This window comes from Rhinichthys klamathensis, unplaced genomic scaffold, assembly GCF_029890125.1.
Source record: "Rhinichthys klamathensis goyatoka isolate OS25496 unplaced genomic scaffold, OSU_Roscu_1.1 h1tg000258l_1, whole genome shotgun sequence".
NCBI classification, from domain to species: domain Eukaryota; kingdom Metazoa; phylum Chordata; class Actinopteri; order Cypriniformes; family Leuciscidae; genus Rhinichthys; species Rhinichthys klamathensis.
Window position 1 is genome coordinate 679,349 of NW_026606780.1, and position 22,479 is coordinate 701,827.

Below are 22,479 nucleotides of genomic sequence, written 5' to 3' on the forward strand. Positions count from 1 at the left end.
TGAGATGAATGGTTTGTGTGTTCAGGTTCATCAGTGCCTCTGCAGCTGGGCTTGCCCGTGTGTGTGCCTCCTCAATACAGTGCCCTAAGAGAGGTCAGTATGGAGGCTCTGAGAGCCCGACTGCGCCTTCTCTACCACTTCTCTGACCTCATGTACTCCTCATGGAGACTGCTAAACCTCAGCCCCAACAACCAGGTATACACGCACTCAAACACTCACAAACAAATTATATTTGCATCGATTTATCGCATTACTTTGAGTCTGTTGGACAAAACCCCACGAGCACTGTCTGTGATGTTGCCATCATGACTCATTTTGATTTCAGAGCTGCACGTCACGCTATAATGCAGGTACGTGGGGTATAGTCCAGGGTCAGCTGAGGCCCCTGCTGGCCCCTAGAGTTTACACACTGCCCATGGTGCGCTCCATTGGTAAAACCATGGTGCAGGGGAAGAACTACGGCCCACAGATCACAGTCAAAAGAATATCTACACGGTCAGTCATGTTTTGTGCAGAATTGTAGCCAGAACACTGTACATTTAATTACTAATCTTTGCCTACTTTTCATTAGAGGCAGAATATAAGAACATCTTAATTTTAACATGTTCTTTTTTTTCTCTTGTTTTCTCAGAGGGAGGAAGTGTAAACCCATCTTTGTGCAGATCGCAAGGCAGGTTGTGAAATTGAACGCATCTGATCTGAGGCTGCCGTCACGAGCCTGGAAAGTCAAGCTGGTGGGGGAGGGTGCAGATGATGCTGGAGGGGTGTTTGATGACACCATCACGGAGATGTGCCAGGTAGGGTGATGCCGATTGTGAGCTATATAAACTAGGGCTGTCGAAAAGAATGCGTTAATTTCTTCAATTAATATTTCATATTTAATGCAATAAATGCACCATCCTTTTTTTCCCTTGCTGAAGTAGCTATGCTAATGTCTCCTCACATCCTTAGGCTAGTGTTACAGTATATGTTCACGCTATCTGGGTTCTGCTCAACAGCTCCACAAATCAAGAGAGCGGCCGACCGAGGAGGGTCTACAATGTAAAAAAAAAAATTTAGACAGAGGAAGCTGATATTGACAAAGACAGAAACATCATAAAAGTACTATATACACTATATAAAACACAATATATTGAAGGCACATCTAAATGTGAAATTACAATGGGTAAGCCTATTAAATGTTAAAAATGATGACTGTTAATTATATTTTAATGTTGAATGGATATAATTACTCATTTCCTTTCAAAAAAAAAGAAAGAAAGAAAATCCATTTAATAGAGAAATCAGTAGCAATATTGGTATCAGTTGCTGCATTTCCATTACAGATTTGCGCAAAACTTTTGAGGCGTTTCCATTAACCGATGTTATGCAACTAAAACATAATTTTTTTCCTCTCGTGATAAGTCATTCCAAAAATCATGGCAACGGATTTTGATAGTTTTACGTATATCCCAGCCACCGCACTAGCCATTATTTTTAATCGAAGGAGACGTAGGCATATTATCCAACTATCCTTTCCAAGGAAAGTCCCTTATACTTGGCAGCAGCTGTACGAGGCGTTTCTGGGTGTTTCTCCCTCCTATCTGCTTCAAGGTCTTGATAAATTGTGGCATTTCTTTGTTGTTTAGAATCCCTTATTCCCATAATACTTTTATCTTTTATGAGTTTAATAAAGAACTCTTGTTTCGTCTTCTATCCAAACATAAGTGTCATCTTTAAAGAATGATCAACTGTTGCGTATGCCATGTGACCTATAAATGTGAAAAACTGTTTCCATTGCAGTTTTGCGAAAGATTCCTTTTCCGAATAGCCTGAAAAACCACCTCATGCGAGCATCATTACTTTTTTGCGATTATATGGGATTTTTGGCGAAAACGATGTATTTTCAGTTCACACTTTCAATTTGCGCAATTTGAAGGGTAATGGAAGCGCGATTATACTGAACTAGTGATACTGGCCTTTATTCATAGTACTTAGTAAAAAGATGCCATATTAAACAAATATTTTAAATATCTTTGGTGTTTCTACATTATTTGAAGGTTCAATGTGAAAACGTGTACTACAATATAAAACAAATATTACAAAAGTGCAATAATTATTTTTTTATCTATCAACAGCACTCTTTAATTTTTCATGATGCTTGTCATTTTGAATAGTGTTTCATTGTGGCATGTTGTTCTGTATAGGAGCTGGAGACGGGAGTGGTGGACCTTCTTATCCCTTCTCCCAACGCTTCAGCAGAGGTGGGCTACAACCGAGACCGGTGAGTGGCGACAGACCAATGTCTGAATAATGTATTCCACTAAACTAATAGACTGATCAGGTCATCTTGAACTTTGTGTGTCCTCAGGTTCTTGTTAAATCCCTCAGCCTGTCTGGAAGAGCACCTGCTGCAGTTCAAGTTTTTGGGTATTATGATGGGAGTGGCCATCCGCACTAAGAAGCCTCTAGACCTGCATCTCGCTCCAATGGTGTGGAAGCAGCTGTGTTGTATTCCTCTCACCCTTGAGGATCTGGAGGAAGTGGATCTGCTCTACGTACAGACACTCAACAGCATCTTGCACCTGGAGGACAGCGGCATCACAGAGCAGAACTTCCATGAGGTGGAGTGGACGCTCACAAAAGACTCGTTTTTACAGTCTTGTTTCTCATAGGGGACATGTGCTCAGTCTAACTCGGTGGTTCTCAACCTGGGGGACAGGCCCCACAAGATGGCTTAAAATGACTACGAAATATTGATTTATATTTCATGTAGTTTATTTTAAACCATATGTAAGCTAAAATCATATTTCTTATTTTAGTTTGTTCTCTCAACAAATGTAATTTTTATTTAAGAACCAGAATTCCCACAGCTTTTGGAAAACCTGGATAAAAGTCTGATCTTTAGACCTGGAAAAGTCATTAAAAAAATATCTGAAATCTTACAAAGACATGGAAATATTTACAACGAATATAAATATAGAAAGTAATATATTTTATCAGATAGAACGAAATTGTAAGCAAACATATTTTTAAAACCCTTTAAACACAAATGACTAGAATAGGCACACAAATTCAGCAGTAATATATAAAAAATTAGAACATTCAGTTATTCAAAATTATGGAATTTAATAATTTTAATGATAATAAATTTTATTTTATTATTATTATACATATGGTTTGTAATATTTATATTAGTATTTATAGTTTCTATAAATGAAATGTTTTTTCCCCCCTTTTTTTAATAGATGATTCCACTGGATTCATTTGTTGGCCAAAGTGCTGATGGGAAAATGGTTCCCATCATCCCTGGAGGAAACAGCATACCACTGACCTTTTTTAATAGGAAGGAGTATGTAGAGCGTGCCATTGAGTATCGCCTGCATGAAATCGATCGCCAGGTGTGTTAAAGTCAAAACGGGTGTATCCTTTCCTCATATATGTGTATCTACACCTAGAACATGTCTTGTCAGCTGATCCTGTTATTCATCTCTTGTTTTGCGCGGTAGGTGGGGGCGGTGCGAGAGGGCATGTCCTGGATCGTGCCTGTCCCCTTGCTCTCCTTACTAACAGCGCGGCAGCTGGAGCAGATGGTCTGCGGGCTGCCGGAGATCAGCGTGGAGGTTCTGAAGAAGGTGGTCCGGTACCGGGAGGTGGATGAGCAGCAGCAGCTGGTCCAGTGGTTCTGGCAGACACTGGAGGAGTTCTCCAATGAGGAGAGAGTGCTCTTCATGCGCTTCGTCTCGGGACGCTCCCGTCTGCCAGCTAACACTGCTGACATATCCCAGAGGTTCCAGATCATGAAGGTGGACCGGGTAAGAATGTTGCCGTGTTTTTATGGATGACCAGGCATTTGCGTTTATGTACTAATGTTTATCTCTGCTCTCTTTCAGCCGTACGACAGTCTTCCCACCTCTCAGACGTGCTTCTTCCAGCTCCGTCTCCCACCTTACTCTAGCCAACCCGTCATGGCGGAGCGGCTGCGTTACGCTATTAACAACTGCCGTTCTATCGACATGGACAACTACATGCTGTCCCGCAATGTGGACAATGCAGAGGGGTCTGACACAGATTACTGACCTTATGTGCACACATAAACAGTGTACACTGTTAGGACTCAGTTTAGTATTCGGTGCAGGCTTTTATGATTTTTATGATTACATATACATCTTAAACACATCAAGTGGTTTTATTTCACCTTTTATTTCTTAGCAATTTAGCAACGCTTGGGTGGGCCGCACAATCTGTTTACACATATGTACACACGCGCACGTGTGTTGATTGTATATTCTTTCTCTTTACTTTAAAGCACAGTCTTTCGCCACTATTCATTTTTTGGCTCTGCCTTTTTTTCAGGATATTCTGCATGAAAGTGTTTTTATTTAAAAAAAAAAAAAATGTATAGAATGACAAAAAAGAAAAATATTGTACATTGTGTATAATGCTTCATTAGGAAATTGTTTTACATGAGTATCTGTATTTATTTGAATTTTTTGAATCGCCTACACCAGATTTCTTATGTCAGATGCAATAAATGTTTGATCTGAAACTGCATTTTTGATATTATTGGTCACAAATTAAAAAGAAATTAATAAGGGGGGGGAAATGTAAGGTCAGTAAGGTTTTTTTTTTATTTGATACTTTTCAACAAGGATGCATTAAATTGATCAAACATGACAAATCTTTTGTTACATGTTTTTTTAAATTATATATTATATAAATGCTGTTCTTTTGAGTTCTATTTATCAAAGAATCTTGAAAAAATTCGTCCACAAAAATATTCAGCACAACCATTTCCAACACATAAGAACTGTTTCTTGAGCGCCAAATCAGCATGCATAGAATGATATCTGAAGGATCATGTGACATTGAAGACTGGAGTAATGGTTGATTCAGCTTTGCCATCACAAGGAATAAATTCCATATTAAAATATATAAAAATAGAAAACCGTTATTTAAGATTGTAATATTTCACAATATTACGCTTTTTACCCATTCAAATAAATGCAGCCTTAGTAAAAACGCTCTAGCTCATGTATTTTGTTTTAATAGTAGATTTCAGATTTTGTTATTTAGCACTCAAATTGCAGGGGGGGGGTTTTCAATTGCTTAAGCACAATTTTGAAAACTGGGCTTGGTTTTTCAATCCCCTGCACACAATTAGCACAACACTACACCAATGTAGCACAAAACCTCAGATCATTTGCAAAATAGAGCGCTTTTGTCAAAACTATACAATGTCTTATAAAAACCTTATTTTGTTGTCATAACAAACAACCATCATATGGTCTGATTCTGTTTGAGTCAGTTAAACACTCATGTGCTCAGCCTAAACCACTTTTAGCATTTACACAGAGAAAGTGTAAAAATAAATTCACCAACACCACATGACACCAATTGTTCAGACTAATGAAAATATTTATTTCTTGTCATGTACTCAAGTCAGTCAATCCCGAACATTTCAACAAAACATTTTCCAGTTTTTATACAGTATTACTGAACTAAGCTTACAGTAATACTGTAACAAGACGAATCCACCCTTGTATGGATGCTGCTTCAATTTGATCACATGCTTCCTCCATCGCTTGAATGAGGGGGCATCTGGACATAGGGCTGGAGATCATAAACCTTCCACCGCCATGCTGAGAAGAACTCCTCGATGGGGTTTAGGAAGGAGGAGTATGGTGAAAGATATTGAACTGTAAATTGTGGGTGATGAAACCAGTTTTGGGCCAGAGCAGAATGATGGAAAGCTACATTGTCCCAGACGACAATGTATTGCATCTGGTCCCTTTGGTTTGCTGCTATGATAATATTGTGTAATCTGTCTAAAAATCTCAGAATGAGGTCAGTGTTGTAAGGATCCAAGTTGGCATGGCGGTGGAGGACCCTATTCTGTGTAATGGCAGCCCAAAGGGCAATGTTACCCCCACGTTGCCCTGGTACATTGACAATAGCCCTGTGGCCAATGAGGTTTCTTCCCCTTCTCACTGTTGTCAGCCTCATCAATGTATATAAATTCATGTGGGACTTCCTCCGCATCCATTTGCAAAACTCTCTGAAATACAGCAAAAGATCACATTGTGTAGATCAATATACTGTAAACAGTAAAAAGGTTATGTGTGCAGACAGTACACAATAGTACTAGTCAGTGAACAAAACGTACCACCAGATAGTCACGCCGCAGGACTTTCACCCTGTCTGAAGTTCTTTCAAATGGCACTTTATACAGTCGTTTCATCAGAACTTGATGTTTTTTTAAGCATACGGGCAGGCTATTGTTGACAGAGAGACCTGTTGGATATTATTGAAAATTGGATGATCATTAACAATATGGCCTTCAATTTCTCTAAGTCTGATTGCATTTTTGGCCAAACCGAGGTTTATGATCTCGCTCTCTTGCTCCTGTGTGAATATGGAGCCCCTCCCTCCTTGGTGTTCTCGACGTTTAATCCTATGTTGTCCAAACAAAATAGATGTAGCTTACTGTAAAATGATACAGGAATAGATATCAAAACTGTTGATATAGTACATGCAGTAAGCTATGGATTTTCTGTTGACAAGATAAGTTTCTCACCTGTGCTCTTGACGAAATGTCCGAACTATTGATGCCATGCCACCGTGTACCGGTTTAGTTTAAGCTGTACTCTCAGTCCAGCCTCCCTCAGTGTTAGTCCGTGATTTATTACATGGTCCACAATTGTAGCACGAATTTCATTACACAAATTTGGTTGTCTTCTTCTTTGTGCATGTCCTTCCCTCTATGGTCCTTCCCCTCCCTCTTCCTCTAACACCGTCCATTTTTGACTTTACCTGTTGCCTTTTTATAGTGCTTAAACCTACCTTATTGGTGTGTCTACAATTAAGCACGAGCGTGTGTGTGCCCACCTGGTGGCTGTTTAACCAATTGGTTCATGAGTGTGTTCATTTGAAAGCCTTTGCTTTGAAATTGCAAGGAAATTACATCCTGATAAATTTCTGTGTCAAATACAAGTGTGTTTAGTGTTTTGCAAATCACTGTGTAATGTTTTGGAAAAAGTGTGAAGCTGACATTGTGCTTACAGTTGTGCAAATCTAGGCCAGTGTTTTGCTCCTTGAGTGTAAGGTTTTGCTAATTGTGGGAAAGTTTTAATTTTAGTGTGTAAGCAATTGAAAAAAAAAAAACCTGTAAACCTTTTTAGAACTCAATCTTGTGTGAGATTGGGGGTTAAATCATGATTTGATATATCAGGAATGATTTCCCAGCTTCTTTACAAATACGTCGTCGTCCAGCATGGGGGGAAAAAACAATTCTGAACAAAATGCACATGAAAGAAGGAATACCCTTACAATGGATTCAAGCTCAACCTACTTTATTATGAATGAAAATGTCATACGTCTTACAAAGGAAACTAAAAGCATATGAGTCTAATAAAAGTGACATCTAAACAGAAACCACTGCACTGACCCCACTTAGGTTTTAAAATCCTTCGAGCTTCCTGTAGATTCAGAGTAGTGGTTTCATTTAAGAGTGGCCACTGGATTGCTCATTCAAACCAAGCAGTTTAAATGCATTTAAGTACCACTGGGATGGCGATACACGCCGCGGGGAAATTAAACTGCCGCCCTAGGGAGGGTTAAGGAGGATATTTTAAAAGACAAGATTATAGAATTAAAAGGACAGCACAACGCCACACTCCAGAGAATTCGAGATCTGTTCTAAGACTCATGACATGATATTAGCAGATGATTTGAGCCTAATTGGTCAGTAAAACATAAAATACAAGGGAGAAACCCTGACAAATAAACTATTTAAATGCCAAACCTATACAAGACCTCATTTAAAATCTGCTACAGAGGAAAGAATCACATATGAAAGCAGCTCTAGACATAATTCTTTAGTATAAAACACACACACAATCTCTGTCTTTTACATGGTTTCAGTGTCTCTCTCACACACAGAACATGAGGTACAGAAGGGAAAACAAAAGAGGAGGTAATTACAGAAAGTGCAAGATCTGCAGACATAAAATTCCTGTTACTCGGCAACCATTCTTACGCAGACTACCTAGACCATAAGCCAGAGTCCAGGGCTGCTGGCCGTGTCGTCGGCCAACTGGCTCAGTGAGCCGGTCTTTGGAGAAAGTCCTGTTTGTAGTTGATGGGTTATCTAGGCCTGTGATTGGCCAGCAGGAAGTCTTTATCTTTACAGGTAAGGCAGAGTTTGAGGTTCCTCAAAGATCCTCCAGCACATAAGTACGCCCAGGCCGCCATGACAGACAGTATGATGTAGGTCGGGATCAGACTGCCTTGATAGTGTGGGTTCACAAATGTCTGTGGGGGTGAAAAAAAGAACCAACGTCTCACATGATGCACTTGTGATCAGATAGTCAGCTGTATTAGTCGTGTTTGTTGCTATGTATACACTGAACAATGCATTACTAGTTCAGGGTTTCCCAAATGGGGTTTCGTAAGTTGATGAAAAGCTAATAATTAAATCAAATGTAAAATTAAAGAGTAAATGTGGCTACTAATTGAAATACACTGAAATCATGATATAGCTTGGTGCGAGTATAAAATCAAAGACTGCGATTTAGATAAGTATATAGTCTGTTGCGCTACATGTTTCAGATTGAAGAGTGGCACTGTGTTAAACGTACAGCTTACAGTGTTTTCAGCTTCAGTAAATGCTGCTTCTCACCTATATATTCATATAAATATTAGTTAACTTAAACCAAACTTAAACTTTTCAGTTTATTGCAAAGGCAACATTGAAGTTTAAAGCACTACAATTATTAACTGGAAATAATTAAAAACTAAAAGTCACTAAAACTAAAACATAAATTGAACCTACATGGCAATATATAAAAAATAAATGAAAATAAAATGTAACTAAAATTATCATGAAAAGCACAATTAAAGCCAATTAATTATTAAACTATAATAAAACTAAAATAACACACACAACACTAACTAAAAAAGTCTTATGTTTACATGCACGTCATGTCATTAACCAACATCAGAAAACAAACAATGAACATGCGAATGTGACGTTAATTATATTGAAATATAATTTTATAATTAAATTGAAATTTAACTTAAAATCTCAGGGGATACTTCTAGTAAATATTTAACATCATAGGGGTTCAGCTGACAAAGTTTATTGTATGATACGTGTTGACTTACCAGGCATGATACTATAAGATGACTGATGACCACAGCTCCAAGAGCCCACCATCTCTGTCGCTCACACGCCTCAAAGAAAACAACCCCCCAGAACATATGCAGCAAGATAATGGCCAGTGTCATAAAGGCTGAGGAGGAAAAGCACACCATGAACGTCTGAGTCACACTGGATATGATTTTATGGGTTTAATCGCAAACTGGCATCTCATTACCTGAGGATATGAAGTAATGCTGAGGGTCACCATGAATACCGACAGTTCCTGGACCCAAGGAGTCCGAGAGTATGTTGACCACAGAGAACGCACCACTCATGAAGCCAAAGCCCAGACCTGATACTGCAAACCAGTGACACACACAATTAAACAAACATCGGCTGTTTATTGCACTACTAGGAGAAGCATGTGATGGATGTTTACCATAAGCTAGCTGCCGCATGGAGATGGGCATTGTGTCCTCCTGACTGAGCGCCAACAGGCCTTCATTTGCTTTCCTGAGAGATACAATAACAGATGTTAACAACCACCCTCCTACACAACACCAACACTGAATGCCGATGTGAATCACTGACGTAATCTTTTAGCTATTTAAAGACTCCATGAAACCTGACGAGGACTTTTTTGAGAAATTAATACTTTCATTAATAAATCAAAATAAACACGGTTCTTTTGAATTTTATCAATCAAATTATCCTAAAAACATGCATCAGGTTTCAACAAAAATATTGATAATAATAAGAAATGTTTCTTGAGCATCAAATCAGCATATTAAAATGATTTCTGAAGGATCATGTGACACTTAAGACTTAAGATTCTTTTGCAGTTAACGTGTCTTCTCCGCCTGTTTTTGTCTGACTCTGCTGAACCAATGAGCATTTCACTGTCCAATGGTCATGCCTTAACTGCAATTTCTAGTAGTGCATTAGTATTGCATCCTTCTCATGGGCATTTAATCATTTTTGACTTTTCAGTCTGAGTGAAATCTCTTTTTTGGCTTATTTCATCTGTAAAAGAAAACGCACCTAATTACGCACACCAGAATATAAGGCATTTTTCATTTCTAGCCTTTATGAACAATTATAAATCATTAAATACAAATTTCATAGTAGTTATTAAGATTAATGTGGTTTTAAATTAGTAAAATGTGACTGGCAAAAAAATATGAACGGAATATCAACGTGCATAATAATTCTGCACACACTGTAATGACTACTGAAAACTCAGCTTTGCCATCACAGGTAAAAATGCATTTTTAAGTTATTTTAAATCATAATAATATTTCACAATATCACTCTTTTAGTGCATTTTTGATCAAACAAATGAAGTCTTGGTGAGCATAAGAGACTTCTTTCAAAACCTTTTTTTTTATTACTGACCCCAAACTTTTGAATGGTAGTCTTTTATTTTAATTTTTTGGGAGGTTTTGATTTTTTCGAGAAAAGCAATTATGTTTAGTTATGTCATAGCCATGAACCATGATTCACTACTCCTTGGTCAGTTGCAGGGGAGGGACACTTTCATTCTAGAGAGCATTTGATTGGACAAATATCTATCTAGTGCAACATGAGTCATCAATATTTTTGCTTCCATTCCCACAGAAGAGAAAGACTGTACATTCAAATGTGTATTTAGCATATAAATGACATCAAAACTTAAACACAAAACACAGCCATGCCACTTAAATGTTATATCAATGCAGACAATGCTCAAGAACACGATATATTTAGGCTTACTGATTATGCATCTCCTTTCAAACAAGGAAAATGGATGGTTAATTCTTACTTCAGCAATCTGTAGTAACCATATCTGAAAGCCTCCTGAAGCAGAACAGAGAGCACGACTCCAAAAATGAGTAGGCCTCTCTGCTGAGTGGCACTGTTCTTGTTGCTGATCTGAACTGTGATGAACCACACAAGAGAGGACAGCAGCAAAGACACCAGCCAGAAGAACGCCCTAAAACAAACACAATCATCTTACAAACACTGAAGGGCTTCCCCATTCCATTGCTGGTTAGCGCTCTTGAAGGAGCAGTACAGCCACAAATGAATTTTATCATTATTTTCTCACCCTGTTGTTCGGAACCCATGCTACCGTTCAAAAGTTTGGGGTCGGTACGATGTTTCTGTAAGAAGTCTCTTATGGTCACAACACAAGGATGCATTTATTCTATCACAAATACAGTAAACTGAAATATTTGGAGCAATGTAATGCTGAATAAAAGTATTAATTTCTATAAAAATTAAACCCCAAACTTTTGAACAATAGTGTATTTTTTGTGAACTATTCCACTAAATATCTTAAGATTTCAAAACTTCTTCATTCATTCATTAAAAGTTGCGTGAGTTTGTCATGTTTTAATAGTATTCCAAATGAGCATGAGATCCTAACGTTAGTGATTTCACTAAAGCAGCAGATGTGAAGGGCAGTTCTCAGCCCAGATGAAGTGCTGTATATCACGGGACTTTCAGCCACACTAAGTCGCACATCTGCCCTGATACTCACCCTGCTATGAGGAAGATCACACGCAGCGGGTCCCGGGCGATTGTAAACAGAAACAAACTGATGGCCGGGCCGAAAGCGATGAACGTACAGCCGAAAAACACCGCCACAGTCATGATGGGGCTCGGCTAACCTGCTAATTCAATCAATAACTACCACTTCACCCTCAGAAGCTATCAACACACGTCATCCATGAGAGAGTCATACGGCTGTCAATCGGTTCGTATAAGCAACATAGATCAACAATTATCGAGGCATTTATTGTACCCGTTTTCTTCGAAATAGGTTAAGAGGGTTCAACGCTGCGCTTGAAACAGTTCAGCACAACGGCTAAGGTTACTTCCGGTTCCTAGTCATGTGACCTCATGTGTTTCGGAATCATATCAGTTTTCTTACCGCACCCACTGAATTCCTTTTCTTACCACCATTATTTAACCATCCTTTTGTTCTACGAAACTTGACACACATTTAGACCTATTTTTTAAAACTCTTGATTACAGTAGCCTACAATAGGTCTATCACCCTGAGACATTTAAAATGTGTTTTTATCTTCATAGTTTATTCAATTTCACTCACATTTAGGTAAAAGGTTAATTCACTTTAATAAGTTATTACAAATATAAAGAATTACTGTGTTGAACATTTGCATTCATACTCTCCATTATTAAACCAAATAGTTTACAGTCATTCCATATAAAGCATTAAAAAAATTATTCTTGTCCAAACCTACACAATATAATTCAGTATATATAAGCAAAAATCATCCTATGCATTGACTTAGTTTTATTATTATTATTTTTTTTGTGGCTGAGCAGTAACAGTACTACTGTGGAGACATTTTCTTCTAAAAGTATGTAGTTGCCACTCATCCTCAGTTTGAAGTATCATAATGTTTATCATCCATCAATCAAACGTATAGAGTAGACATTTTTCTGAGGCAATGATATTGCAAATTATGATGATGAAGAAGATTAAAACTTGTGCATCAACTCCATAACAGCTAAAGTTGTGCTCTGGCCAAAGATAAAAGCTCCAGTAATGACAGTCACCACACCCCAACCAGTCAAGAAGATTCTGAAAGAAACAAACAAAATGATAGAGGGAAAGTGTGTATAAGAAAGAGAAAGTGATTTAAATCAATGCTTAGTATTATGAAAATAATTAATTTAGTGACATTAATATAGTGACATCAATTTAATTTTCCTGGCTGTTTCCTCTGGTTTCTTTACACATAAGACAACATAGATGTTACGCACCTCATCCTGGGATTTATAGGTTCTGTCTGCATGGCAAAAATTAGGCACAGTCCTGCAAAAAGTCAGCTTGGTCAATGCCATTTCATGGTCTATTTGTGACTTCTATTTCAAATGCATGTTTTAAATTCATCGAAAAATCTGTGGTTTCCTTAAAAATATTCAATAACCTTAATATTATTGACATTGAGGATAATAAAGAATAAAGATATGTTTCTTGAGCTACAAATCAGTGTATCAGAATGATTTCTGAAGGATCACATGACACTGAAGACACTGAAGAGTGATGATACTGAAAATTCAGCTTTGCCATCACAGGAGCACATTAGATTTTAAAATACATTTAAATAGAAAGGTTATTTTAAATTGTAATAATATTTCACAATATAACAGTTTTTACTGTATTTTAGATCCAATAAATGCAGCCTTGGTGAGCATTATTTCAAAAACATTAAGAAATTTTACCAACCTCAAACTTTTGAATGGTAGAGTATGTGTGCATGCTTGTGAGTTGGTGAGATTGTGATTGTTCCATTGAGTGTCTCACCAGGAAAGATAAATATAAAGAAGGCACTAATTCCCCCGATTACGCTGATGACCTCACTCATGTCTGGTACACAGATGGCGATGAGAAGAGTCACAATGATCCAGAGAAGTGTTAGTATCAGACGGCACCGACTCTCAAACACAGACGTCATTATGGCCCGTCTTTCCCAAAAGCGCAATATTTGTGTTAGAATCACTGACCTGTGAACAAGACATTGACACTTGAGTGTGTGTACACAGTGTGTGTGTGTGTGTGTGTGTGTGTGTGTGTGTGTGTGTGTGTGTGTGTGTGTGTGTGTGTGTGTGTGTGTGTGTGTGTGTGTGTGTGTGTGTGCAGTGAGATATGCACATTTATTTGTAGTTTACAGTACCTTCCCAAAAGCAAAATTATAGGATAGATGGTGATGATCGAAATCCCAAACAGCAGCCTAGCAATAATCATCACTACATCATTTCCAGGATATGACATCAGGATATCTGAGGCTACTTCCCGTCCAAATGTAAGAAAACCGAACACACCTGCCATATTGCAACTAAGTGTCAGTCTCTCAGTTTAAGACAAAAACTCACTGGAAAAAATGTATAATAATAATAATACAGGTAACTAATGCTCTACAAATATGTGCATATCATAGAGTATAGTGATTTGACTCACCTGTGAGAGTATAAATAAGCAGGCAGAAAATCATAGATGTGACTGAGATGAAAACCCAATGTGTAATATTTTTGTTTTCCATGCTGCTGTAGATTGCAATAGAAGCTTCATGACACTGTAATATAAATAATGATTACAGTGTGTGAGCTTTGAGCAATCCTAATGGTCAAAAGTACAACTAAACAGAGAAAGTTGCAAATAGTGCACCAGTGATGTAAAGTAATAAATAGAATCTGACCTGGAAACCAAAACAGATGGTAGGAACCACACTGAACATGGAAGCCAATGAGTCCAATCTGTTACAAATACAAGAACCAAAATAAACCACTGATATGAACAATGTATGCATGCACGCACACAACTTTACGACAAACATGTACATATAACTAAAACTCACCCTTGACTGTGCACTGATGTGAGGTCTGCCGTGTCCTCATCTTTTAAATAATACTTTGCAATTATAGCTACACTCAGGTATGTAGCAGCCAGAGTTCCCAATACACTGGCAATTAAACAAAGAAACGTTAAGAGATCAGAGATAATGATAGATACAGCAGCTCTACTAAGTGGGACAGAAGTGGAAGAGCAAAGGAACTATGCAGTCCTTCTCACTCAGACCAGTGGTTGATGATGGTATTATATGGTATAAAAATATTTAGGGAGTCACAGATTTGTGTGTCAGCATTCAACGCACCTGGTGTATTTCTGGATGCCGATCTCTTTGGGAATAGAGAGTGGAAGGATGATAATGAAGCACATGAGAAAGAGTGCAAAACGGTGATCTGTGTACCAATGATATGGCATCTCTCCTTCTGTGTTTCCCGTCACCGTCTCATACAGAGACAGACACACTGAAACACACAAACAAGGGGAAAAATATCTCTTTGTTTCATTGTCATGTGTATATATACACATTTGTCTGTTACTTCCTCACTCTGAAACATAATGACTCATATTGAACCACACACAACTTACATTTATCCAGCTGATCCTGCACAACCACCAAAAAGGCCACAGAGATCATGAAGAGGTTGAAAACAAAGCAGATCTCGCACAGATGGCCGATCCTCTGTCCGCACACCTCTCGCACCACATCGTGATACGTGTTCTGCCGACTGATTGATGAGGCATAGCCAAGAATGACCAACCCACTTATCAGAAATACCAGAGACACCTGAGAAAGGGAGAAAGATGTTAAATTGCTTTAAACCCCACAATCTACACATTCTTTTTCAGCTGTATCCACATTAGCACTTCCGTGTAAGGCTTTACGTGGGTTGTTTCTTTGCTAAAGGGTTGCATGAACATTAAAGGCCGTTTTTTTTTTCTAAAATACCTACCGCCTTTCATTTCATTAGTGGCACAATGTGAATAGCAGCATCACATTCTCACTCTAATGTGAAAGATACAGACAGAATATAAACTATGCGTTTGTACATCTCAAAATATTTAAGGATATGTAACATGCTTTAATATAAAGTAATCTTTATATTAAATCTTAATCTAAAATTAAGATGAAACAATGAAAATACCAATTCTACTTTGCTCTTTACTGGACAAAACTATGACAAACCAGCCTTAGCTTGTTTGTTGGTCTTAGCTGGTCACTCAGTTGGTTTAGCTGACAAGTTTTTTTTTTAGGATTATACCTGTGCAAGTGCCCTAAAGTATAGCCTAAGTCTTATTTGTCGGAACGTTACAACGCACCATCTCCACACTGATGGCTGTGCTCACGCCGCCGGCCTTTTCAAAAGCCCATGGAAAGTTAAGGAGTCCCGCGCCGAGGGCAGATTTAAGCATGATGAAAATGGCCCCAAATGAGCCCAGCCGCGGGACGTCCGAACCCCGCGCAGGTTTGGATAGCAGACTGATGCTGCGAATACTCTCCCGGGCCAGTTCCTCCATGCTCAGTATGTAAAGACAAAAACAATGCAAGAAGCTTCTCTCTGTAATAATGGAGCGTTATGAGTCCAATGCATCCGCACTTGTCTGCGGTAAAATCACTGTTTAGTAGGCTATAGCGAGTGAGGCTGTCCCAAGTAAGACCCCTTAAAAATGTCATCCCAAGGTGAGAAATATTGTAAAGCCTTGCTAGCGTTTGAAACGTTGGGTTCCGAGTCTAAATGATGGCTCCTCTACAGACCCATGTTAAGAGGAATGTGCTTCTGATTTCACACAGGAGCGACCACAGCAACCTTATCAAACGAGAGCTGCGTTTAGTCAAAGTCCTTTTGTTTAGTCTAAACAATGGGAATTCACGTCAGGACGGTGTTATTTTCTAACAAGAAACACTGCGGCTAAATTCAATTAGTGCTCGTCTTGCGACCCTGTTCGAACCTTTTTGAGCAAATATTCAATTGCAGCGCTCACTTGAGGCACGTGTCTCTTTGAAGGGTCAAATCAGAGTTTGTTTGTGTGACCTTATACTTTTTCGCGTTATTTACATTTCTTTCTTTTTGAAAGAAATTAAATAACACGTATTCACTGCATAGCCTACTATAATTCGGATTTTAAAAATCTAGAAATATGAAGCTATCAATAGAAATTGTTGATGTGGCGCTCTAACAAAGCAAATTTAAACTATTTAAACAAATCAAAGAAATAGAACTTCACAAACAAACTCAGTGTTGTTACATATGTGTGTGAGGCGGTTTTTGAAAATGTAAATTATGTGCAACAAACAAAATATAACAACCCACTGCCCTATCTCGAAATTCCGCCTTGCGTCATGTCACGCCTATGCGACAGATGGCGGTAGAGCAAAACCAGCAGTGTCCTGTCCCATACATTTGATGCACAGAATAAGAACTGAACGGTTTCGCTCCTGAAAAGTTGTGTTTCAATAAACACGTGGGTTTATTGAAAATGCCGTTTGACTCGAGACGTATCCGTGGACCGGAGGAGTCGCAGTCCCCGCTGCTCTTTCTTTCCCCAGACAAAGTTCCCGAGGCCAGCAGCAGGCAGGGCGTCCGAGGGAATGGAGACGTGCGGCCAGTGTTTGCGCGCTGTGGGCTGGTCAGCCAGGCGAAGGGCTCTGCGTACCTCGAGGCTGGAAACACCAAGATCATATGCTCGGTGTACGGACCGAGAGAAATTGAACGTAAGGACGAAACAGACATGAAAACCGGCCGCCTTGTTTGCGACTTCAGGCTCGCGCCGTTTTCCTGTATGAAACGGGGTGCCTGGATCCAAGGCAGCGAGGAACGAGATCTGTCCGCGACTCTGCTCGAGAGTTTGCAGCCAGGAGTTTGCCTCCACAGATACCCACGTTCGCAGATTGAGGTTAATGTCATCGTTCTGGAGAATGACGGCTCGATTCTTGCACATGCGATTACCTGCGCCTCTATGGCCCTGGCGGATGGCGGTATTGAAATGTATGATGTGGTGTTAGGTTGTGCGCTGCGGCAGAATGGAAACACGTGCCTCGTTGACCCATCACACTCAGAGGAGTGTGGGAGCTGGCAGGATGGATACGGGGAGAATCGGGGATGTGTCACCGTGGCTCTGCTTCCCAATCTGAATCAAGTGTCTGGTCTGAATGCGGACGGGGAGATGCGGGAAGACACACTGACTGATGCTGTGAGAACCTGCCTGGACGGCTGTCACAAACTCTATCCGGTGGTACAGCAAGCGCTGACGAGGGCTGTGAAGAGAAAAGCTCCTCCACCTGAGAAATAGACTTGTTTGCCAGGATCTTAAAGTTTTTGTTTTGTTTTGAGGAAAATAAAATTGTAAAACTAAAAGTGAATGTATTGTTTGTGCATGCACTGCTTATCAAAATGTCTACACTTGTGTTACAATGTAGTACCAATTAAATACAGTATCTTCGGTTACAAATATATTTTCTTATCTTTTATTTTTTTTCATTGCACAAGTGTTGATGGTTTTGTATTCAGTAAGTACATTTGCAAATATATAAAAACATGTTTGTAATATGAAGGCTTTTTTTACTGGATAAAAGAAGTAGAAAAGATAAATTCTGAGGCTGATGCTTTGCTGCAGTGTGTGAAATGGTCTGTAATTAAAAGGGTGAAACAGTACAAATACATACAAAGTAATTTAAAAAAACTGCCACTTTGGAACGTGAATATTCTCATGATAAAGTTCTTGAATTTCTAGCATGTTTTGGCAAACAAATTACAATACCACACCCATTAAAATAATGACAAAACTAAAACCTCTTGCTAAGTGTGTCAATTGAATAGTAAATAAGATTGTGCTCAAGCAAATCAGCGCAAACTTGAACAGACTTGTATGTGACTGAATTATACATACATTGTTATGCAATGCATGTTTAATTGTGTGACAGCATGCTGGATTATGAGGTAATGAATATGTATAGTTGAGAATGTGTTTGATTCCTGCACTGTGTGAGTGCTCTCAAGCACGTTTCAGTATAATGTTTGTGATTTCTGAACGGCTTGCAATTCTCATTGGAATGCCATAATAACCGGTTCCAGAGGTCACGTAGACCATGGTGTGTTCAGAGACACGGTAGAGTCCACAGAAAAATGGATTCATCAGGAATGCCAGGATGGTGAGGGGGAACAGCTGACCAGCGTGTGTGTGACCTACACAAACGCAAAATTGCATTTTATTGGTCAGTAGAGGACATAAGAAGTATACTCCTAAATTTTCACTAACAAAAAAAACAAAGGCATTTTGTTTACCACAATATTTTAGCTGATATTTACATACCTGAGAGTACCAGGCTGATGTCTGGCCGTTGCTGGAGGGCCTGTTTGGCAGCATGAGGCTGATGAGCAAGAAGAATAATAGGGCTCTCTGCACTGCAGCCACTAAGAGCTTTCTCAACATCCATGCCATGGCCTGGGTATCTTAAACCAAAACAACACTACTGACATGAGCCCAGTGCAAAGCACATGCACAAGATTTGCATACATTCAAATGAGCCTGAGATTATATCACTGGACTGACCGTAACATGCGGGCCTCGAGGTCATCAATGCCGGCAAGGCAAATCCAGTCTTGAGTCCGTTCTGGGCGGAACACTTTCACATTGCTGTTGTGAAGAGACTCAATCCCCATTGAGCGCAAGAGCTCAAACCAGCCTTCAACATCAGCAGTGTAATAGTCATGATTGCCTGAAAGTCACACAGAAATGCATGTGAAAATGTGCACAAAAACATTTATTTACATAAACGATAATTTTCCTTTATGTCATTCAGCCACAAGGACTGACCTGTAGCAAAATAGGAGCCCAGCCGAGCTCTCATCTGTCCCAGTGGTTCTGCAGCGCTCCTTAATCGAGTTACCTGAGAGTCAGTCAGATCACCGACAATCACCACTACATCTACAGCAACAAAGAGTACAATTAAATGTCAGGTACATGTTAAAGGGATAATCCACCCAAAAATGAAAAATTCTGTCATCATTTGCTCACCCTCATTCCGATTCCTAATCTGTCTTCTGTTGAACATGAAGATATTTTGAAGAATGCTGGTAACCAAATAGTTTTGGTTCCCATTGACTTTCATTGTATGGATCAATAAACCAAAAATAAAAAAACAGTGGAAGACAATAGGAACCAAAACTGTTTCCCAACGTTCTTCAAAATATCTTATTTTATGTTCCACAGAAGAATGAAAATCATATGTGGTTGTAATAACATGAGGGTGAGTAACTGATGATCTTATTTTTGGGTGAGCTCTCCCTTTAATATTTCAAACATTAATCTGATACAAGATGTAATTACCTGGGTTCAGCTCATTCACCATAGTCACAATGCGCTGCAGTTTGGAGCGGCCTACTGTAGGTCCAAGATGTATGTCGGACAGAAGCACCAACCTGAGCCCGTTCAAAGACTCGGGCAGCTTCTCTACTGGTATCTCCACCTCAATTACTCGTGGAGGTTGGGCTGCATTTACCAACCCATACACTGCCAGTATTGCTGTTACTATCAATGCCAACACTGTCTGGCTGGCTGATGCGCTCGCGACCGCATCCTCTTCACCTCGCCTGCGGGAGAGAAGCCTGCGAAGGCGGTTTAGGCAGCCAAAAACAAACAGGAAGAACAGTAGGATGACATAAATCCCCAAACAGGAAAAACTCAAAATTGAAAACCAGTGTGGCTCAGTATCCACGAGGAAAAACATGCATAGGTAACTCCCGTGCACGAGAGTGAGAAAGAGCAGGACAAGAAGACGCCAACATCTCTGCGGGACAGAAGGAGCACCTCTGGTTCCGCACAGTCGCCTCCCCACGCGTTTCCAGATGTAGAGCGAGCCGAGGAGTAGCAGGGAGTTGATGAAGAGGAGAAACTGAACACGAAACAGCGAAGCGCGCGTGCCTATGTCAACCCGCTCCGAAATTAATGTTCTGGACATGAGCATTGAGAAAAAAACAACTCCCGACGCGATTCCGATTTTCCCCTCTGCGGAGAGGCGTCCAAATCCAAACATACTGACTGGCATGTGCTCGGTCACTGACCCTGGGACAGTCTATTACAAACAGGGTGCATTCATTCTTGGCACGCTATAACGTATAATAATGATAAAAGAGTTCGTCATACCTTTCAATTCACGGTCCATTCAAGTAAAAATAAACGTTATTATCTTAACTGGGACACTGGAGAACAAAACTACTTCCGCAGACAAAGACGTGTGATGGCCGCGATGATGACAACATGAAAAATACTGTTGTGGTTTCCGACTAGAAAGGTCATACAGACATTTGCTACACACTCAAACTACAAAAGCGTCCATAACATAATTCGCGATCTTGTAAACAAATGAAATATAAACACGCCAGTCATTTGACAGCGTCTCTTCAAGCTCTTCTGCGTGACAAGTGTGTGCGGTAATATCATTGGCTCGTCACATTACAGAGGCGTGGCTAATGTGACGCTCTTAATCCTGAAACGAACTGTTATTAACTGACAACATGAGTAACCTGTTAGTAGGCCTGTTAGTTCTTAAAGTTTCTACATTAAAACACAATTTCCTGTCTCAGTTTATGCTTTTGTTCAGCATAGGCTACTTACGTTATCACCCAAGAATGTTTTTTTTTATTGTACCTTTATTTCCAACTGTCACTCCAATTACTATTCACTAAATGTTCCAGTATTCTTTTTTCATTATTATTTTATTTACATTTTGAAGCTATTTATTTGTAAGGTCAGAAAACTCACGAGTTCGATAATGTGATACAACAAAACATCCTCATTTGGATTTATTATTAAATTAATTTTAAATAATTGATCATTAATAAATATCTAAGGTTGATGTTCCTGGAATAAAAATGTCAGGTTGTATTTTTACTTTTTTATTGTCACACAGTGTCAAATAGAAAGTGTAGGCCTATACATACAAAACTGCATTTAAATTTTAGGAATGGGGACCCTCATCATTTTTGGAGGCCCTTGACATCAAATGTTTGAACCGCCATGATCTAGGTTCCTAAACCAGAAAGCACACACCTTATATGCATTCAAATGTTGGTAAGCAGCATAGCACCATGCAAGAGAAAGGAACTGTGTGAGAATTTTTCAAATTCGTTTTCTGAGGTTTGCAAGCTGCTCTGTTCTTACCATTTAGCCCTGCTATTATTTCCTATCTTGTGTATAGTGTTCATGAGTGCATCCTGTGTGGATAAGAAACGACTAAAAATACACAATTTTAGCTCATAAATAAGCACAACAAATGCATGAGTACACGATAGAATTGTTTTTATTGTTAAAGAAGCACAGTGTCACAGCGCATACCACAGCCTTTCATTTGCAGCAGCTTGTGTCGCACGATTTCTCCTTGTCCTTGCGCGCGCTCTCGCAGCCCTTCGTGCCCTTATTACTGGATTCAGATGGACAAGTTCCGCAACCTACCGGGTCGAAAAGGGCAAAATTGATTTAATTCTGCAGAACTCTCTCTGGGTGAAGTGATGTTTAATTATCCAAAGCGTTAGTTATTCGACTCACTTTTCTTGCTATGTGCGCACGCGCAGTTGGTGCATTTGCAGTTTTGCCCGCAGTTACAAGATCCATCTACAAAAGAAAGAGGCCTTACATTTCCAGAAGATGCGTGCGCGCCACCCCATTTCTTGCTATCATTACTTAAATTACATACATATTTATATTTAGATTATGTACTTACTTTTAGAACAGTCACACGGGTCCATTTTCCCACCTTAATTTCAACGAATGTATTCTTGGAAAAATCTGTCTGGAAATGGAATCGCTCGTTCGTGCGTCACAATCACGTGTGAGCGTCATATGAAGAGTGTGAGCGCGCTGATGGATGAACTTGGGATCTCATTCTGTAGTCATGTGGGCATTAGACAAATATAAAAGGAAAGCCAGGCATCCCAGCAAACAATTTAGATTACCAGACCGTTCTGGGAACGTTAGTTTTTGGTTAAAATAAACCTCCCTG

At 39.4% G+C, this 22,479-nt stretch overlaps 6 protein-coding genes across 14 annotated transcripts in view; 2 read left to right on the forward strand and 4 right to left on the reverse strand.

The window, feature by feature from the left end:
- herc1 (HECT and RLD domain containing E3 ubiquitin protein ligase family member 1) overlaps positions 1-4,531 on the forward strand; it is a 47,286-nt gene extending 42,755 nt beyond the window's left edge. For all 9 annotated transcript variants that reach the window (XM_056267329.1, XM_056267332.1, XM_056267337.1 and 6 more), the window contains exons 71-78: positions 26-195; positions 326-495; positions 632-797; positions 2,187-2,263; positions 2,351-2,603; positions 3,228-3,380; positions 3,489-3,794; positions 3,873-4,531. In XM_056267329.1, coding sequence (XP_056123304.1) covers positions 26-195; positions 326-495; positions 632-797; positions 2,187-2,263; positions 2,351-2,603; positions 3,228-3,380; positions 3,489-3,794; positions 3,873-4,058 — 1,481 coding nt within the window. In that variant the 3' untranslated portion in view covers positions 4,059-4,531. The remainder of the gene's footprint in view (positions 1-25; positions 196-325; positions 496-631; positions 798-2,186; positions 2,264-2,350; positions 2,604-3,227; positions 3,381-3,488; positions 3,795-3,872) is intronic.
- Positions 4,532-7,314: 2,783 nt separating this feature from the next.
- Positions 7,315-11,985, reverse strand: aph1b (APH1B gamma secretase subunit). The gene is made up of 6 exons (XM_056267299.1): positions 11,643-11,985; positions 10,923-11,093; positions 9,561-9,634; positions 9,357-9,479; positions 9,145-9,272; positions 7,315-8,292 (listed from the first exon to the last, which is right to left on the reverse strand). Exons 1-6 carry the CDS (start codon positions 11,753-11,755, stop codon positions 8,125-8,127), a joined length of 777 nt encoding a protein of 258 aa, XP_056123274.1. The 5' UTR covers positions 11,756-11,985; the 3' UTR covers positions 7,315-8,124.
- A 468-nt stretch (positions 11,986-12,453) lies between these two features.
- On the reverse strand, positions 12,454-16,309 carry slc38a8b (solute carrier family 38 member 8b). The gene is made up of 10 exons (XM_056267287.1): positions 15,801-16,309; positions 15,069-15,267; positions 14,788-14,944; positions 14,491-14,595; positions 14,332-14,389; positions 14,094-14,208; positions 13,810-13,957; positions 13,440-13,639; positions 12,896-12,947; positions 12,454-12,713 (listed from the first exon to the last, which is right to left on the reverse strand). Exons 1-10 carry the CDS (start codon positions 15,996-15,998, stop codon positions 12,611-12,613), a joined length of 1,335 nt encoding a protein of 444 aa, XP_056123262.1. The 5' UTR covers positions 15,999-16,309; the 3' UTR covers positions 12,454-12,610.
- Positions 16,310-16,856: 547 nt separating this feature from the next.
- On the forward strand, positions 16,857-18,092 carry exosc6 (exosome component 6). The gene has a single exon (XM_056267298.1). The coding sequence runs from the start codon at positions 16,959-16,961 to the stop codon at positions 17,769-17,771; it is 813 nt and encodes a 270-aa protein (XP_056123273.1). The 5' UTR covers positions 16,857-16,958; the 3' UTR covers positions 17,772-18,092.
- A 269-nt stretch (positions 18,093-18,361) lies between these two features.
- On the reverse strand, positions 18,362-20,940 carry tmppe (transmembrane protein with metallophosphoesterase domain). Its single transcript, XM_056267289.1, has 5 exons — positions 19,809-20,940; positions 19,296-19,406; positions 19,032-19,197; positions 18,792-18,931; positions 18,362-18,664 (listed from the first exon to the last, which is right to left on the reverse strand). Exons 1-5 carry the CDS (start codon positions 20,524-20,526, stop codon positions 18,474-18,476), a joined length of 1,326 nt encoding a protein of 441 aa, XP_056123264.1. The 5' UTR covers positions 20,527-20,940; the 3' UTR covers positions 18,362-18,473.
- Positions 20,941-21,762: 822 nt separating this feature from the next.
- On the reverse strand, positions 21,763-22,334 carry mtbl (metallothionein-B-like). Its single transcript, XM_056267301.1, has 3 exons — positions 22,201-22,334; positions 22,026-22,091; positions 21,763-21,928 (listed from the first exon to the last, which is right to left on the reverse strand). The coding sequence occupies exons 1-3, from the start codon at positions 22,223-22,225 to the stop codon at positions 21,825-21,827; spliced, it is 195 nt and encodes a 64-aa protein (XP_056123276.1). The 5' UTR covers positions 22,226-22,334; the 3' UTR covers positions 21,763-21,824.
- Positions 22,335-22,479: the final 145 nt, after the last annotated feature.